At 38.1% G+C, this 19,817-nt stretch overlaps 1 protein-coding gene across 2 annotated transcripts; it reads left to right on the forward strand.

Annotated features, from left to right (window-relative positions):
• Window positions 1–360: 360 nt before the first annotated feature.
• LOC115437896 (tissue factor-like) lies at window positions 361–18,989 on the forward strand. 2 transcript variants are annotated; one of them, XM_030161282.1, is made up of 7 exons: window positions 361–588; window positions 1,069–1,183; window positions 3,448–3,537; window positions 4,570–4,691; window positions 5,019–5,197; window positions 8,280–8,445; window positions 17,001–18,989. In XM_030161282.1, the coding sequence occupies exons 1-7, from the start codon at window positions 522–524 to the stop codon at window positions 17,141–17,143; spliced, it is 882 nt and encodes a 293-aa protein (XP_030017142.1). In that variant the 5' UTR covers window positions 361–521; the 3' UTR covers window positions 17,144–18,989. The 2 variants fall into 2 exon arrangements, with proteins under 2 accessions (XP_030017142.1, XP_030017143.1); XM_030161283.1 differs by having other exon boundaries at window positions 363–588; window positions 4,585–4,691.
• The last annotated feature ends 828 nt before the right edge of the window (window positions 18,990–19,817 follow it).

The raw sequence follows: 19,817 nt of genomic DNA on the forward strand, positions 1-19,817 counted from the left end.
TTCAAAACTCAACCTGTGTTGTCATTTCTCTGAGGAGGTTGGGCTGGGGAATCAGGTCATGCTGTTAGCTTTTCTGTAAAAAATCAGGTAAGAACACAACATTACAGATTAGCAGCATGACACCAAGAATCTCCAGCCCAGAAACAAATGACCATCTATCTGTTTCCTACCAGCAAGAGTACTGAGAAGTGATTACTCAATTTTCTGTCTCACCCAGTTTACTGAAATTCAGAGAGTTAGGGAGAGAACTGGGGTGATGATGTGATCGCCAAAAGACATTCATGTTCCTGACACACATGAATGGGGAAGGAGGAGCAAAGCACTACAGAAACCTTTGCCAGTTCACAGGCATATGGGAGGGATCAGGAGGAGGGAGAAAGGGAGGAGGTGAACCTTCAGCTGCAGCTCTAAAACTCTCTGACAGTCTTTGTAAGAAAAGCGCTTAGTGAGAAGGAAAACCTAAACAACAACCTTCAGGTCTTTTGGTCTTTGGGGCTTTAAGGATTAAAGGAAAAGGAAGCATGGCCTCTCTGAAAACTGCTCTGTATGTGGGAGCCTGTATGACTGCTTGGATGATCACTACGGCAAGTAAGGAAAAATAGATAAAAGATAAAACAGATAGAAACACTGACAAAAGGTGTGGGGCTTGTATGTAAACCTTGCTGGTATCAGAATCCAAAAAGTTAGAGGAAGCAAATGGAATGGAAAAGGAATGTTTTGTTTGCAATGTTTCAAAATGCCTAAAAATTCTCCAAGAACACCATTGTTTATGACATATAAGCTTTCTGTTATGTAAGAATCTGGCTTTTGGCTCACATTCAGCTTTTCCACCCTGAAGTCTTACTTTGGGGTGGACTTTAGGGTAGAATGTTCTCCAAAATAATTTCACCAAATCAAAGTAAAATGAGGCATTAAAAAGTCCACAAAATATTTGCAAACTAAACCAAAGAATAAGTAACATACACAATACGTGTACAATTAGCGGAATAGTGATGTACCATGGTGTCACTGTGTGAGTCTGTGAAAATGTGATCTATGCGCTTATGTTATGTTTATTCTTGTTTGTAGAAATGGATATCATACCCAAAGCTGAGAATGTACACTGGCAGTCTGTGGATTTTAAAACCATACTTATCTGGACTGCCACACCATCTGACTATACTTACACTGTCCTGTACTCAGAGTGAGTGTGCGCGCGCACACACACACACACACACGCACACACACACACACACACACACACACACACACACACACACACACACACACACACATTGTTTTGTATGTGCTTAGGGAACACTACACTGACATACACTCCCTGTGACTTATGTACTGGCCACACTAACACACATGTTGAAATATCAGTGATGCAGTTTAGTACCAAACCAGTCAGAGCTTTTGAAATAACACAAGTAAAAGTTTAGAATCTTTTCTAAAACTAGAAGGCAACCAGTGTTTTTAGTCTTGTCAGTGTGATGTGTTCAAGTTCTGCATTCTGAATTAACTGGACGGATGCTAACAATGTTGTTGCAGCTTGGGAAAGGGGAATTACAATAGCTGAGCCATGAAGAGATAAAACTACGATCAACTGTTTCAAGAGTTGTGGAGGTTAAAACGGGTGATTGACAAATTCATGATTATCATGATGGATGTGTTATGGGTGTTGTAACTGAGGTTACCAAAATGCACTGCACTGTGGCATAATCTGGAAGGTGGAAGAACCGTTTAGCAGTATTATAGTCCTTCGTGATATATAATGATTTATAACAATAATTTCTTGATACCTGATACCTTGATACTACTGATAACGCATTGACACCTTTAAAGAAATCCAGCGTTGTATTTCTAGTTTTAGTTTATAAGAAGTAAAAAGTAAATTGTGTGTTTTTATAGGTTTTCTAAACAACTCTGAATACAAACAGTCCAGTCTAAATGCAGCAGGGACTGACAGACCAGGCTGACTCAAGGACTGCACATTTGCTTATAGTTCCACCATTTTCTGCTCGTTCAGTTTAGACAAAGAATAAGGCTATTGCTTGTGTTTTCAGGAATGCAGATTTGATTGGACAGTGCAGTATAATCCTGGGAAGTATGAAGGAGCAAATCATTTGCTGGACAACCACTGTTCCACCACAGTGACAGTGAAAAGACTTTTTTTTTGTAAAAAACACAGCTCTATTGTCAGTCTAATCATGTCCTCCCGCTGTGGGTGTGTGCTCCCAGTGCAGCAGTGCTCAGACTAATGTTAGCACACGTTCAAAAGCCTCTGCAGTCATTTAAAAGGGGTCCTTGCAAAATTCTCAACATAGCAAATATCTTGTAACTGGTTACAAAAGTCTGTCAACTATGCAAGCCCATTTTCAGCAGAAAAAAAATACAAAGAGTAAAGGCATTGCCTCAATGTACAATGGTGAGAAATTTTCCACCACTGCTCCTTAAGTGAACTGGACTCTGCTGAATGTGAGGTCTGCTGGAATAACTGGGATGGGAACTCATATGTTCTGGTCTTGCCCATCTTTAAATGCATTTTGGAGAGCTATACCCAAGATACTCAACTATATGTTATTCCTGTAGAATCCAGAATAACTTGTATAGCGAGGAACTGGGAGGAGGAACAACCACCAACATTTGTAAGGGGGACTCAGGATTTAGCCACATGTATATCCAATGAGAAAATAATGTATAATGTGAAAGGAAAGTCTGGGCACTTTAAGAAGATTTGGGATGGATTTTTGGCATTCTAGGAGCATGTATCAGATATGTCTGTCAGATATACGCCAGGCTAAGATTACCACCAATATTATTAGATATCCCTGTTTATTTTTTTCATGACCTGTGGGATTGTGGGAAAAACATTACCTATTTACTATATATGTCTGTTTGTATGTATGGATGTATGTACATGTATTTGTGGGAATATATGGGTATGCGTAAAAATTACTACTGGTAGTGGTATTATTTTATTTCCTTTCTTTTGCATTGCACATAATATAAAAATAATTGATGGGTGGACCTGATATGGTAGGTGGAAGGGTAGAACTATGGATGGGTATATGGAAAGGGTGGCTAGATGTATAGGGAGGATTGATTTGGTGAGCATGTACGTATATTATTTTGTACTTATATGCGTCTATGTGTTCATAAACAGAGATATATATGTATGAGCATTTATTTATTTATTTACTTTTTTTTACCTACCTTGAGTCTATGGAATATGCTAATACTAATCTGTTTTTTGAAGTTACACATTACATTCACTTTGTATCTGTGTTGGACTTTTTAGCATAGTCTGTGACACATAGTCCTCTATTTATAGTTAGCTGGGATAGAGACAAAAATTTCACATTATTAGTCAGAAGGAGAAACATACCTAATTCTTGCATCACAAGACAGTTTTGTGCTATTTATTTAAAACATTATTTTTCTGCATTGTGTATTTTGCTGCAGGGATGGAGGTAATTGGGATACAAATCCTGACTGCATTCAAATATCTGATTCAGAATGTGATATGACTAACTCCTTAAAGCCCTTCGACAGGTGGGTCCAAATTGAATTCTATTTTATTTCATTTCAGTTAGTTTGTAATTTTAAGCACTGTGTATTAGTTCTATAAAATGGCTTTATGATGTACAGCCTTGGAGTAAGTGTCATTTATAACAGTTGCTTATAATACACTGAACAAAAATATAAATGCAACGCTTTTGTTTTTGCTCCCATTTTTCATGAGCTGAACTCAATAATCTAAAACTTTTTCTATGTACACAGAAGGCCTATTTCTCTCAGATATTGTTAATAAATTTGTCTAAATCTGTGTTAGTGAGCACTTCTTTGTTCTTTGCTGAGATAATCCATCCACCTCACAGGTGTGGCATATCAAGATGCTGATTAGACAGCAAGATTATTGCACAGGTGTGCCTTAGGCCGGCCACAAAAAAAGGCCACTTTAAAATGCACACTTTTACTGTATTGGGTGGTCCAGGAGGGTCAGAAAACCAGTCAGTATTTGGTGTGACCACCATTTTCCTAACGCAGTCTTCGAATTTTCTGAAACACCTTTGGAGATGGCTTATGGTAGAGAAATGAACATTCAATTCACAGGCAAAAGCTCTGCTGGACATTCCTGAAGTCAGCATGCCAATTGCATATTCCCTCAAAACTTGTGACATCTGTGGCATTGTGCTGTGTGATAAAACTGCACATTTTAGAGTGGCCTTTCATTGTGACCAGCCTAAGTCACACATGTGCAATAATCATGCTGTCTAATCAGCATCTTGATATGCCGCACCTGTGAGGTGGATGGATTATCTCAGCAAAGGAGAAGTGTTCACTAACACAAATTTAGACAGATTTTTGAACAATATTTGAGAGAAATAAACCTTGTGTGTACACAGAAAAAGTTTTAGATCTTTGAGTTCAGCTCATGAAAAATGGGAGCAAAAACAAAAGTGTCGCATTTATATTTTTGTTCAGTGTATTTACATACTGTAGAATGCCTCACCCTGCAAGGTGCACTTACGTAAAAAAGTTTTGAATGGAACCATTAGTGTGTTGTAACTTGTAGATAAATGGACTCATATTTGATAGGACCTACACTGCTGACATCCAAACAGAACCTGCTGGGATCAACTACGACTCTGACCACGATGAGTTCCCTCACACCTATTCACCACCCTTCAACCCATACAGACAGAGTGGGTCTCTCACACACATACACAAGATCACATTGGTGCAAGTTTATTGAAAAGTATTATGGGTAACACTTAATATTACTGCTTGTACATAATACGGTAACATAACTGTGTTGTAACTAATGCCCAAAGTCAGAATGGTAACAACCACATTATAATGCTCATATTCATCAATAGACTGAAAAGTAATAAAAATGAATCCTAAATTCATTTAATTGAAATACTGCCCTTGCCCGAAAAAAAAAAAAAGTTTGGTGCTTCTATTAAAACTGAGTACATTCCTCTAATGTTAGGTAGTTAATCACTGTTTCTATATCTTTCCTTGTGTAGGCGAGATCAGTGCTGTGAATTTTACTGTGGAGTCCGTGGAGGAAACTGCTGTCAGTATCAACATCATCGATCCTCTGACCAGTATTCATGAACATACAAAGCAGCTCAGCATCCGAGACATTCTCAAAAAGGACCTCAAGTATAAAATTATGTACTACAAGTCTGGCAGCACAGGCAAGGTATTCAGCTGTTCACTCTGACACAAGACTCACTCATCCAAATTCACTGGAATCATTTCAAACAGCAGTGACAGTGTAGTAAATGATGCATGGTGGCATTGTCATCTTGGTATATGCCTGTGTCATCAACAACAAAACACTGATGGATGTTGGATTTTAAAACAAACAAACAAACAAAAAAATCACAACTCTGAGATGAGGTGTTCAAAGAAGAAATGCTTTGTTTATTTCAAGGCCTTGTTTGTGCACAGATAACCAAAGAACAGTTGGGGTGTGAGGAGTGACCTTTGGTGGTCATCCAAAAGAAAAACACTTTTATACCAAAAAGTTGCTATGTCAGGCATTTACTGCATGCATTAGACATATGATAATGATAACAGTTTACAGACAGGATGGCATTTAGCATATAGGGTGACATTTTGATAATGATGACATCTTAATATGAGAATATCATCATCTTGATACAGCCAACAATCACACTACAAGGAAGGTCAAACAAAGACCATTGCAGATTAGCCTAATTATGACAGAATAATCTGTAATAAGAACACACACACACACACACACACACACACACACACACACACACACACACACACACACAAACACAGTAATTTGTCTATCAGTGAAAAAACCTGGGGCCTCATGTACAAAGACTTGCGTGGATTTCATACTGAAACCTGCCGTACACCCAAATCCAGAAAAGTCCGAACGCACAAAAAAATCCAGATGTATAAAACTGAGCGTATGCCCGAATCCAAGTACACTTCCTTTATACATCCCAATCAGCGTGGAATTGACCACATATGTTGGAGTACTTGACTCCTCCCTCTCCACGGCCACATTTAAATATGCTAATCAGTATAAACGGGGTCTGCAGGTGGGATTCCCTCTGGGATTCCCCTGTCTGCAGGATCAGACGATGACGTCAAGGTGGACGCGAAGCGGAGGCCAAAACAGGCGGAAGGAGAAAAGAGACGAACTCAGACTGTTTGAGGAAAGAGTCACCGATATTGTGACACTTTCCTTACAGGGCTGATGCGGATCACCCCCAAGATAAATATATATTTAGTATTTGTGTATCTCACACATTAGTTCATTCTACGGGTCATACAACAGTCTGATCACAGCCAAACAGGATAAAGGTTCATGCGTAATCATGTCAGGATATCAAAGAGGAAATCGAAGACTCTGACTCATGTTTAATCACTCAAATTATTATTTTCCAACAATGAGACAGAAGACGGTCAGACCCAGTATCATCCTCCTGTCACAGAGGCTTCCTGTTGCCTCCCCAGTGTTAGCCGGTCCTCCGGTCCGCCACAGCCCACTGCTGATGCCCATCAGACCGGCATAGGTCTGTACTGACCCGAGTCACCAGAGGACATCGTGAGGACAATCGGCGGAGTCAATGAGCGACTGGACCGACTAATAAATGTTCTCACAGACATGAACACTATATTTATCAACCAATGAATTTTATGTCCTTGTCTCTTTGCTGTTGCTGAATGTCCATCCGGGCAGGATTGGCAATGATGGATACAGGGTCTAATTGGTTCTGGTTCTGTTGGTGGATGTGCTGCTCTGACAGTAGGATGACGTGCCGGTGTGTTCATTGTTCTTCTGTGTATCTCCGATGTGCACATCAATCAGAGGAAAGACCTTTTTCACATTATTAACAGTTTCCCAGTGTCACCTCTAAGTGTCGCCAATGGTTCCAAAGCACTAGAAACGTGCGTACGCCAGCTATGGACTTGGCGTGAAGGAGCGCACATTTCCACGGTCACTTCACTCTTTATACATCTGAACGTGAGCGTGGAAAGGGTGTACGCTAGGTTTTTGTGCGTACGCACTCTTTATACATGAGGCCCCTGGTCATCCAGTGTATTTAGTACAGCCAGCTGACCTCTTTTTACATGACCTTTCCAGCAAAGTGATGGTTGTTGTCGAATTTAACTTGTATCAAGTTCAAACATATTAATTAGTGCAATAATCATGACTTACCTATTCCATATGGTGTTTGTCTTTTTTCTTTTCTTTTCTTTTCTTTCCTTTTCTTCTTTTCTTTTTTTCTTTTCTTGTTTTTATTTCTTTTTTTCACTTATATGAAACCCAAGACACCAGAAAGAAGTCAAAGATGTTGGAAATGGACAATATAGGAAGAAGAAAAATTTTTGCAAAATTCTTATTGGGTTACAGTGGAACACCACAGTTTGTGGACTTGAACACTGGAGACCAGAACAATGTCTATATGTCTTTTAACCTAGAAAAATGAGTGCCAACCAATGCATCAAAAAATACCACTCTAGGGGTAGTCATTGCATCAATATATGATACCCTGCCTAGTATCAAAACTTGATGATTTGGGAGTGAGTGTATATGTGTATGTTTAGCTAATATACTGTAACTTAAACGAAACCCTTGAGGGTCATTGTGCCGAATTCTGCTCCCTGCCAAAAACTGCATCCCCAGCCCAGGGTGATGTAGTTTTTGGCAGTATCTGTTTTTATTGTCAAATATTTGGTGTGTATTTAACATTTAACTTTTGAAAGTTTTATATACCTTACAGTTTGCACATTATTTAATATTAAACAGATAAAAAACATAACTGCAATATCTTACAATATTATTAATTACTTCATTACTACACAGCTATGATGGTGTTAAGAGGCTGAATAATTCACAATTAATTTCACACCCTACAGTCAGAAAAGAGAACAATGAATTAACCAGGGTGAGCAGGGAGCATTTCTCAGCAAATTGTGACAGGGTGAATTTGGTGCACATGGTCCTCTTCATGGCTGACAACACAATAGTCATTACAGTCATTACAGTTGTCATCAGTCCATGTTTAGTACATTTACTTCCTATTGCCTCATCAATTACTTAGTAAAAGTGTAATTTCCCATTCCAGTTTGTTTATAAAGCTATTCACAACAATTTGACAAACCTGTGATGGATACATGCTTAAGATTATAGTTCTAGATGCAAGTTTTTTCTGCTAGAAATTTCTGATGTGTAACTTCCATAATTTTAATAATAATCTGAATGTTTGTGATTTTTATGTTTTATTTCCTAATAGAGGGATGTCACATCAAACTCCAGTACGGCTAAGATATCAAATCTGGATGCAGGACAGAGTTACTGCTTCATGGTAGCAGCCTTTATCCCTTCCAGAGCCAAAGCCCACAAGCAGGGGGAGTGGAGCAGCCAGATATGCACACCTGGACACAAGTCTCCACTTGGAGGTAAACACCACTCACTGGGGTAGACTGCAAGGAGGCATACGGTGTGTCTTTTTCTTTATAAGTGTCAACATTTGGATTAGCTTTACCCTTCACTTTTTCCACATGGTTGAGTGGGTAAAAGTGAAGGGTAAAGTTAATACAGTCTTGCTTTAAGGAATAGAATAGAATAGAATAGAATAGAATAGAATAGAATTTATTGTCATTGTATGGCACAATGAAATGTTGGATGCTCCCACAGCAGTATAGAAATGGAAACAGTAAAGAAAAATATGCCATAGATAGACTTTTACATAGCTACATAATAAGGACTCATGCAGTGGAATGCAATAAAGAGAAATAAAGATGAAATATAGAAGAGATCAACTAAAATAAAACCAACGACTCTTAAGGTGCACAGGTCGAGGGTATATGGAAGCAAATCCGTATCATCAAATTTTGAATTATAAAAGAAGATTTGTTGCTGAAGAAAAGTTTTGAACACACGTAAAAACAAAAAAAAGAGGTTATAAAAATAATTTGTGCAAGTGTAGACCATATTTGTATCATTGGGAATGTTTTGTTCACATGTATAACTAAATCTGATAGCGGCACAACTCTGCCACCCTCAGGTACAACGCTGAAGTTACGGGTTACAAACCTGAAGTTACGAGTTACGAAACTGAAGTTACGGATCACCAAATACAAGTCACGAATTACGAATTTTGGCCTTGTTCTGATGTCTGAGCAAATAACCAATCAGAGCGTCATTCACTGAGCTGCCAATCAACATTACCCCACCTTATATGCAAATTTCCACCCAGTCAAATAGTAGCACCAAATTTCCCGCACACACTTGAATATCAAATATAAACTCGGTGGCACTAAGGTACCGAGAAAAAGGGGGCGTTCCTGTGTATCGCATATTTTAAAAAAAGGGCTCGAACTCGTCCATTCGATCCTCTCAGTTCAACAAGCACGACACCAACACTATAACCATTAGCCTAGGACAACATTTATAGCCTAATAATAAGATCATCTAAGCCTATTATTGATCAATCACAGCCTCGTTGGTTACATTATTTCCTTTATATTTCTCATCACAGTCTTACGGAGCCCGAGAAGGGACATGCAAAAAATAAAAATTATTGCGTTATAACACAATACTTTTGCGTTACAACACAATCATATCTGCTCTCTCTTGCTTGAGGTCCGTGCATAATACGTTGTGGTCCAGTTCGGCTCTGACCGTGCCAGGTCTGACACGCCCCCCTGTCCTGTGTAGTATGACCGTAACTCTTTCATTATTTGTCCGATCGTTAAAATTCCAACTGTTTCTGAATGAAATTCATATTTGCCCAGCTTCACGTCTGTGTACAGCTTCATGGATACAGGTGGATGTGCGCAGAGTGTGAATGGTCTGTGCATGAGAAAGGAGGATGTGCGCATTGTATTAAAATCCTTTATACTCCCGAGTCTAAGATGGTCCACCTGGACTTGTTTTCTTATTTTGACCATAAAAAGGTCAGAAAATATGCTTTGAGTCCTTTTGTTAATTTTTGCAGACCACTTCAAACGTTCAATATAGCAGTCACTATTTGTTTTAATACTGTAATAACAGCTTAAAATGACGAAAAACACAAAAGCGGAATTAGTTTTTTTTTTAGTTTTAGCAAAGAAAAACACTGAAATGACACATGGACACAAGATTTGAAAGTTAAATATGAACTTTGAAAGTACAAAAAGTATTTACAACAAACCATGTGAGTATTTGCCTTTCATTGTGCAAAAACAGGGTAAAAATCCAAACTCTACAGGTGTTTTACCCCCACACACACAAACAGGGCATTTGTCCATTCTGTGGCTGCAGAGTGCCTTCATGTTCATGGTTCTGTCAGAAACAGTTCTGTCAGTTCACAGGTCTGATCCAGGCAGTGGTCCTATGGCACAGTTTGTACATAGAAAATAGTCTGTTCACACCAAAAGTCAGTCCTCCTGTGGATGTGATGAATGTCTGTGGTATTTGGACTGATCATCATCAGGCTCTGCCTCCGTCCTTCATCTGTGATGTGGAGCATCTGCAGTATCTGCTCTCATCACCAGAGCCTTTGCGCATCACCGTAGCTTCTCCCTCTTCATCCTTGAATGTGACTTCCGGTGAACACATGGAAAAATAACACACATAGAACAATGTATTACACAAACAAAACAAGGTAAAATTGCACTATTGAAGAAAAAAAGTCACCGAACATCAGCGTATGCGCTCTTATTTTGTAGAGCGTCATGCACACTTTTACGCATAGAAAGTACAACATACTACAAACTAACACATATTCTACATGGTTTGTACTTTATTCTATAAAACCACCATGCAGTATAAGCGTCAATTTACACATACAATAAAGTAAAACGAGTAAAAACTACATAGAAAAAAATAGAGAGTGCTTCAGTCATGTAGAAAGTCCACTAAATGGAACTGGGTGAACTTTACCTTTCTTCTTCAGATGTTGCTCCATCAGTCGCTCCTTCGGTAACAAATCCATTCATAAACCTCCAGGGGGGTCATGGAACTGTGGATGTCCGTCTTGCCTACATTTTCCAACACTAGATCTAATCCGTTACCCACTCCGTTATGCGCTCAGGTGTCCCGTTGAGCCACCCTACCTGTCGAGTTGAGCTACCTAGCGCTACTGAGCATGTGCACGCATGCGCATGACTCCCAAGCGTTTTCACCGTTTAACTGCCCATCGATATAAGCTACCCCATCCAGAAGTGGAGTTGACTTCGATGCTGGTGCTATTAGTAAGTAGTATTTTGAAAGTATATTTCTTTTATAGTGCCATTTCACAAGTAACCATGTATGCAATTAATTACATGTGCACGAAAGATTGACATACAATATTGACGTTACATGATAATAGCGTAAGGAAGTTGACATTAGCGTCACCTGGGTATTAATGGCGTTTAGATTATTAAATGGTAGCCTACCATTTGAGTGACTAAATCTATGTTAACGATTCCTGTGACTACCCACACTTGTGTGAATTAAGTTATGATACCATACACGCGACGAGTAAGCTAGCTATCTGTTGATATTGACAAATGGGTATGTGTTTTATTTCTGTATCTTGTTATGAACTCATTTTGTTCAACCAGTTAGGTTAGGACATTATTAATTTGACTTGTTTATCATGACAAATAACAGTTGTTTTCTTTAAGGTCTTGGAATGCGACAGATGCCAGAGGACTGGCAAATCTTTGGCTGCTACACAGCCATTACAAAGCATAAAGGTATATTTTTACAGTGCTATTGTGGTGTAAACAAAAAAACAGGTAAAGATAATTCTGGTGTTTATTACATGCATTAATCAATCTTCGCACAGGTGAATAAAAGTACGTATCTTCGTCTAACTCCATGATTTGATTTGCTTTTGTAGGTGCCTGCTGTCTGGGAGTTGGTTGGAATAGACCTGACGGGACCTCTCCCTAAAACTGAGGATGGCTATCAGTACATCCTCACAGCCACCGACTACTTCTCAAAGTGGGTTGAGGCATTTCCATTAAGAACCAAAACTGCCCTTGAAGTGGCACAACACATCTGCTCTATTATTTATAGGCATGGGTGCCCCAAAAGAATTCTTTCCAATCAGGGAAGAGAATTTGTGAATAAGGTACGCGAATAATAATAATAATATTTTATTTTGCAGTTTTCAGAAATGTAAATACATAACAACACATAAACAAAGGCACAGATGTGTGCAGTAACAATTAATTTGTTAACTAGCCAGTACTTACTGGAGTGAGGGGCGGAGGACAGTCAGTTGAAAATGGGATTCAGGAATTGTTCTTATTTAATAGTCTTTAATCTGTCATGATGTTTCAGCTCAACAACAGCCTCTGTGCCATCCTGGGGATTGAGAGGAGCGTTACAGCTGCATATCATCCTCAGACAAATGGCCTGGATGAGAAAACCAATGACAACATAAAACGGCAAGTTGTTTGTTTCCAACCTTGCACCTACATATGTGTATCTCTCTCTATACCCTCACCCCCAACATATTATATTCACACAAACACTCCACACATTGATTTATCAGCACTCCCTTCTAACACATACAGTTGTGTGTCCACAATTCACTTAACACATGTATGCACTTAAGCTCCTGCACATTTGGAACAGACTTAAGTTGGCGTTCTTGAATTAATATTTGTATTTGTACCCTTGTACTTCTTAGAGCTCTTACAAAACTGGTAAATGATCAGCTGAACAATTGGGATGTGTTCTTGGAGGCAACATTATTTTCATTAAGGTCCAAAGTCCACACAAGTACAAAACACTCCCCTTTTTTACTGATGTACGGGAGGGAGGCAGTTTTCCCCTCTGAAGTTCCTGTTGACATGCTGGTATTTTTTTCCCCTATTACTGATTTTTTTGGTTTGTTTGTTTTTGCTCCACAGGTTATTGATGCATACATTCACATCCTTACTGAAAAACAGCAGGCAAGTTCTGGACGTAAAATTATAGTGTTTTCAATGCATTTTTGTAATGTTCTCTGAAGTACAATTTAGTGTTACACACTTTCTTTTTTAATAGGAACCCATTCATCAGCTGTCTGCTGTGATTGCTGGAAGTTTGTTTTCTGGAAGAGTTCAGCCGCTTAGAAACGTAATCTATTTGTTTGTTATTATCCAGCTTTATTACTTCACACCAGTAACCTGAATTAACAATAATTTGGTATGAAACCCATTTTTCAAATGAAATTTCCAGTGGAAGATAGGTGGATTTGTCCTGTCAGTGTAGGCGCTCACTGGATTTTAGTGGTTAGTGGCTTTCTTATATTTTCTTCAAACCTATTTCTGGCATGTATTGTGTATATATGCATTTCAGTTGACCTGATGCAACAGAAGTCTATTTTCATAAAAGGGTTTGCTACATACATATGTCATAGTGTGATGGAATAACATGAATCCACTAAACATTTATAGATTGTCAACATGTCGGAGAGGACACTACTACTTGTCGATCCACTGGGTAACGAAGACAAGTATGAACACAAAATCCTACGAAACTGGAGGTAACAGCTTTTGAAAGTTTGACCTTTAATAACATAGGTCAAGTGTTTAGATGAAAGTACAAAGTTTGAAGCTCTTGTTTTGATTTAAAAAAAAAAAAATCATTATGTATTGGAGACAGACATTCAGCATATAATAATAAGACTTACACTGTACATACACAAAAGACAACAAACTGAAAGTGTCACATTAGAGCTTTTGGTCTTTCATATGTGATGAGAATGTGTCTCATGTATTGCATATGTTTGTTATGCTATTTAAACAATAATTAGGAACTTCTTGAGGATGGCAGGCTGTGAGGTCCATGGACATAAATGGAGTGTAAAAACTGTTAACCACAACCACCGGCAAGACAGCAGTAGCTGTGGGATTTTGGTGTTAAAGGTAAATATTTTAATTAAGAGTGTTTGTAGTTAAGTTTTTGCTCTTTGTTAGCCAGTCATGTGTAACTGAATGCCTAAAATGCCATTTTGCAGTTTGCAGAGGACTTTCTTAGCCGTGGAGACATCGAGACCACCCAGACCCATCCTGCTGACGTTTCAAAGGCTCAGTGGGATGTAGCATGTGCCCTCCTAGAGGTTGGAGGTCTATAACAAAGAAATCAACCATCATGAAGCCATCCTCTCTCTCTCTGTCTCTCTAAAAAAATTTTATTTATCAAATAAAGCTGTCTTTATGTCCTCCTCTCTGTTTCTGTAAATTGGCTTGAGAGTTTGGTTTAAACCAGTGGGAGCTTTATTTAATAGATGTTATGAGCCTGTCGAAATGAGCTTTCTTTACCCATATTCATATGAATACGTAAATTATGGTGTTTCTGTAGTGGGAGCTTTATTTGATAGAAGTCATAAGCCTGTCGAAATGAGCTTCCTTTACCTATATTCATATAAATAAGTAAATAATGGTGTTTTTATAGTGGGAGCTTTATTTAATAGATGTTATAAGCCTGTATAAATAAGTTACCTGTAGTGGGAGCTTTATTTGACAGAAGTTATAAGCCTGTCGAAATGAGTTTCCTTTACCTATATTCATATAAATAAATAAATAATGGTGTTTCTATAGTAGGAGCTGTATTTAATAGATGTCATAAAAGCCTGTCAAACTGAGCATCCTTTACCCATATTCATACAAATAAGTAAATAATGGTGTTTTTCTACAGTAGAAACAATTCTTCATTTTCAAATAGGCGTGTCAAAACGTAAGGTAGCATGTTTTGACGGGGTAGCGTCAATCGATAGACATCGCTGTCGAAGTAAGCTACTGGTAGCTTACTTTGACCTAGCAGCTCAACTCGACACTGGGTCTCTGCTCTGTGAATCTGGTCTGCTGTGTGCGTCCCCAGTCAGAGTGGCTTATTTTGCGGCTTCTAGGACGGGCGCTTGTGAAATTGTTTCATTGACCCGAGAATGTCCATAAAGCACAGTGTGTCACATTTCAGAAACTGTTTTTCAGAAATTTTTCCGATCAGACAAATAATGAAAGAGTTACGGTCATCTGAACTACACATGCATAGGGCACAGGACTGCAACGTGGTGTGTCTGACCTGACCGACCTGTTCGATCCAGAATGCAGATCCCAATGCAAAAACTATTGCGTTATAATGCAATAATTTCTATTTTTTGCATGTCCTTCCCCGGACTCCGTAAGACCGTGATGAGAACTATAAAGGAAATAATATAACCAACGAGGCTGTGATTGATCAATAATAGGCCTAGATGATCTTATTATTAGGCTATAAATGTTGTCCTAGGCTAATGGTTATAGTGTTGGTGTCGTGCTTGTTGAACTGAGGGGATCGAATGGACGAGTTCGAGCTCTTTTTTTAAAATATGCGATACTCGGGAACGCCCCCTTTTTCTCGGTACCTTAGTGCCGCTGAGTTTATATTTGATATTCAAATGTGTGCGGGAAATTTGGCGCTACTATTTGATTGGGTGGAAATTTGCATATAGGTGGGGTAATGTTGATTGGCAGGTCAGTGAATAACGCTCTGATTGGTTATTTGCTCGGACATCAGAACAAGGCCAAAATTCGTAATTCGTAACTTCTATTTGGTGATCCGTAACTTCAGTTTCGTAACTCATAACTTCAGCGTTGTACCTGAGGGTGGCAGAGTTGTGCCTCTATCAGATGTAGTTATACATATGTGAACAAAACATTCCCAATGATACAAATATGGTCTACGCTTGCACAAATTATTTTTACAACCTCTTTTTTTTAATTTTTTTTTACGTGTGTTCAAAACTTTTCTTCAGCTACAAATTTTCTTTTATAATTCAAAATCTGATGACACGGATTTGCTTCCATAAACTTCCAGCTACTTGATAAATGTTAGCATATGTGGTTGTCTCTGATAGTAATAATAACAATATTCTTATGCCCTGCCCTACTGATATGGATATTTTGTAAAGGGGTATTTTCCCCTTCATTTTAAAAATTCTGTCTGGAAGCCCTACATTTTACAAAATATTTGTAAATTTGTACATTTTACAAAATATTTGTACAATGTAAAATTTATTGATAGGAATAATTAGTTGGCTCCTGACAGACCATATAATGCTGAAACAAATTAATGATAATATTAGGTAATGTAGTGGTTGTGTTAACAGGCCAATTATTTAAGTACTGACAACTAACACTGACAAAATATTACAGTTGTACCATCCTGTTGTGACCCCCCCCCCAGGACATGTGATCAAGGAATTATGCATTGTAAAAAATAACAACTGTTTTAAAGTCTTTACTGAGTGATAGTAGTTATAAGTTGAGCTTTAAATGGTGTCTTCCAAGACAGTATTGATTTTTTATGTTCTTATTTTGACATAAAATGGAATGAGAGATTTTTTTTCTTTATTTCTGGAATCTCTTCCATTTTTATCTCGTTTTTCCTGTTTTTCTGCAACCACTATACATGTGCCACTGAATATGACATAACCATGTTTCTATGTTGTCTATGCCACCACTCCTTACCCCCATACCCCATCCATGCCCCATGTTGGCAGCTCAGCATAACCTGCACAAGGCTTAGGAAACACATCTACATCATATCAGTGTTTATTTGTAAGACCTGCAAAAAATGCTAATTTTATTTCCCAGCTTTCCAAGTCAGACACAGACACACACACACAGCTTATGTATATTCAAGTATAATCCAATTGAATATCCCATTTTGACCAGTTTTTTTTGTCTGATGTCAACATTTTTAACACTCCAGTTACATTCAGATTTATAACCATTTTTTATCCTCAGGCTCGGTTCAGCTCCAATAACTCAAACCTCCACAAAGTCATTATAATCAGAATTATTATTATGAATGGTTGACCAAATAAACCCTTTAAACTAAAAATGGTCCACAGATATTAGCTTCCAGACTCTGAATGTGCAAATATTTCTTTCTTTCTTTTTTTTTTTTTTTTTTTACAGTGCTCATCAAAACAAATCTCTGTAGTGGTAATATCTTTTAAGTGTAAAATTCATGGATTTAACTTTGGTCATCTTTGTCCTTCTAGAGTTGAGTCTTGGTGCATTGGTTGGTGGAATCTTCATCCTGATTGTGGTCCTCATCATCATTGTTACAGTGGCCGTCCTCTGCTGCAAATGCTGCAGACAAAAAAAAACTATCCAACAATCATCTCACTCTACTGTTGTTTAGTCTGTATTTGCATTCATGTTTGTGAGAGTGCGTGTGTGTGTAGGAAGCTGGTCTTCCATTATTTTTCTATTTTTTTTAGTTTAGATTTGTTCTTCTTTTAAATCAGCCTTTTCATTGTATTCTCTAAGGACCACTTAGGTTAAACTAGGCTTGCAGGCAGGTATCAATGGGTCCTACCACCAAGGGCAGAAAGAATTCAGAGCATCACCATAGAGGGCTTTGATTGATGACTGAACATGTTTGTATGGGTTTCTGTGTGTAGTGACCAGGGCTGTGACCCTGACTAACTGTTCTACTTTACTTCAGCCACACCAATTTGTGAAAGGGACCAAAATGACTTGTGTTTACAAACCCATTTGATTACCTCTTGTGGATAAGATAAGATAAGATAAGATAAGATAAGACTTTATTTATCCTACTGTGGAGAAATTTCACAGTTAACAACAGCAATATTCATTCATGCATTAATTCATTCATCTTGTGAACCGCCTTATCCTCACTAGGGTAGCGGGGGGTGCTGGAGCCTATCCCAGCTACCTATGGGCAAGGGGTGAGGTACACTTTGGACAAGTTGCTAGTTCATCACAGGGCTGACATGTAGAGACAAACAACCAATCACTCTCACATTCACACATATGGGCAATTTTAGATTGACCTATTAACTTATCAGCAGCAACATACAACAAGCAATTGCAGAGAAAAAGACAGGTAGAAAAACCACAAATGAGTGAAAATTAATATATAAAGAGGAAAAAAAAGGGTGTGGATGTGTGAGTACAAATTAAAAATAACGTCACATTGGTCATGGCATCAGTAAATACTGACAAACCTGAGTGGAGGTAGACAATTATGGTGTAACAACAAAAATCTGTGGACATACACAGAGACATTTACAGCAGACCTGTGTTTATTTCCCATCATCACTTATCTGACATTCCCTGATTATTTTTTCATAACCCTATCCCAGCTGTTTTGTGCCTTAACCTATCTATCTATCTATCTATCTATCTATCTATCTATCTATCTATCTATCTATCTATCTATCTATCTATCTATCTATCTATCTATCTATCTATCTATCTATCTTGTGTATGTCTGCAAATTGTGTGCATGTGTATTGTTTTTCAGAGTGATTGGCGTTTGACCTTTGGATGTATTGTTTAGTTACCCCTTTTTAAAATTTCTTTCATTATTGATAACTACTCAGTGCATCTTACAACAACATGTAGTCAAATGACATGACATGGTATGAAATACTACGACACAGTGTTTCACTTGTCAGAATTTTAGCTTCACTTGTACCAGAGTTATTGTGTTAAAGTGAGTTTTACATTAAGTGTGACATTTAATATTAATGGATTTGATTAATATAGTGCTTTTCTAGGAACTCAACATGCTTTACACTGAATCCACTATTCATTCACTCTCACATTCACACACTGGTGGTGGTAAACTACTTCCGTAGCTACAGCTGCCCTGGGCCAGACTGACAGAGACATGGCTGCCAATCTACGCCAGTTGCCTCTCCAGCCACCACCAAACATTCATTAACAGTCATACACTGGTGTGAGTGACACTGGAGGCAAGGTGGGTGAAGCGTTTTGCTCAAGGACACACTGACACATGACTGGGAGAGAGCAGGATTTGAACCACCACCTATTCCATCCCTTTTCACGCTGTTAAAAAATTGTGTTTTTCTTTTAGCTCTGCTCTCTGGCTTTGACTGTAGAAGAAATCATTGTTATCACTGAAAGTTTTATTTGAACAAGGTCTAATGGTGATGGTATTGTTAAAATTTCTAAACTGAACATGCAAAATAAAAACAACAAATGTGTTGGACAATAGACTTGATTCATGTGTGAAAATAAATGCTAACCAGAGTTGGGTTTTTTGGGGGTGGGAAAGATAAAAAGATAAGGAATAAATTGTTTTGAGTGATCAGAATGATGAATGGTAGAAAATAACTGAATGCACTCAACAAACACTAGCACTTTAATCAAAGTAACTATCATCTACATTTCACTGGTGGTAACTGGTGACTGGTCAAGTCTGTATTAATTCTGAGGAAACAAGACTTGTGATTTCTACCCAGTTGATACTCAAAGGACTTTGCAATGTGGAAACACAGATTTTGGGGTTTAATGGCTTGCTCAAGAACTGATTAATATGGGCCAGGGATCTAACCTCATCTATAATCCATTCTATCTCCTGAACCAGAGCTACATTTAAAGGGGTTATTTGTAGTCTAAATATGTCCGTATTCCCTGAATAAAGTATGAAGTTCAGTGTTTAAACAATTTTGCATCATGGTATCATTAAATTTCCTTTCTCAAACAAAACTTCATAGCCAAATATGTTGATGGTTGGATCCTAGGATAATTTGATAGCTGCATCAATTGCCATTCAAGAGCCAAGTATCTCTAAAAAAATTAATTTTTCATGAGTGCATTTCCCAGTGCATATTCTAAAAGGGTATTTAAAACATGTACAGGTATTTAGCATATTTTAATGAATTAACTTTTAGACCATTTTAATTTGGGTAAGAATCATGTGGGATGGGTTCTTAACTTTTTAAATGACAGCCCACAGAGAGTGAGGGTGAGTGAAGTTGGTCTGACCCCTTCTACTTATATGTTGGCTCATCTCAAGGGTGTGCCCTTTCACCTTTGGTTTT

Source organism: Sphaeramia orbicularis, chromosome 17, assembly GCF_902148855.1.
Source record: "Sphaeramia orbicularis chromosome 17, fSphaOr1.1, whole genome shotgun sequence".
Taxonomy (NCBI): Eukaryota; Metazoa; Chordata; class Actinopteri; order Kurtiformes; family Apogonidae; genus Sphaeramia; species Sphaeramia orbicularis.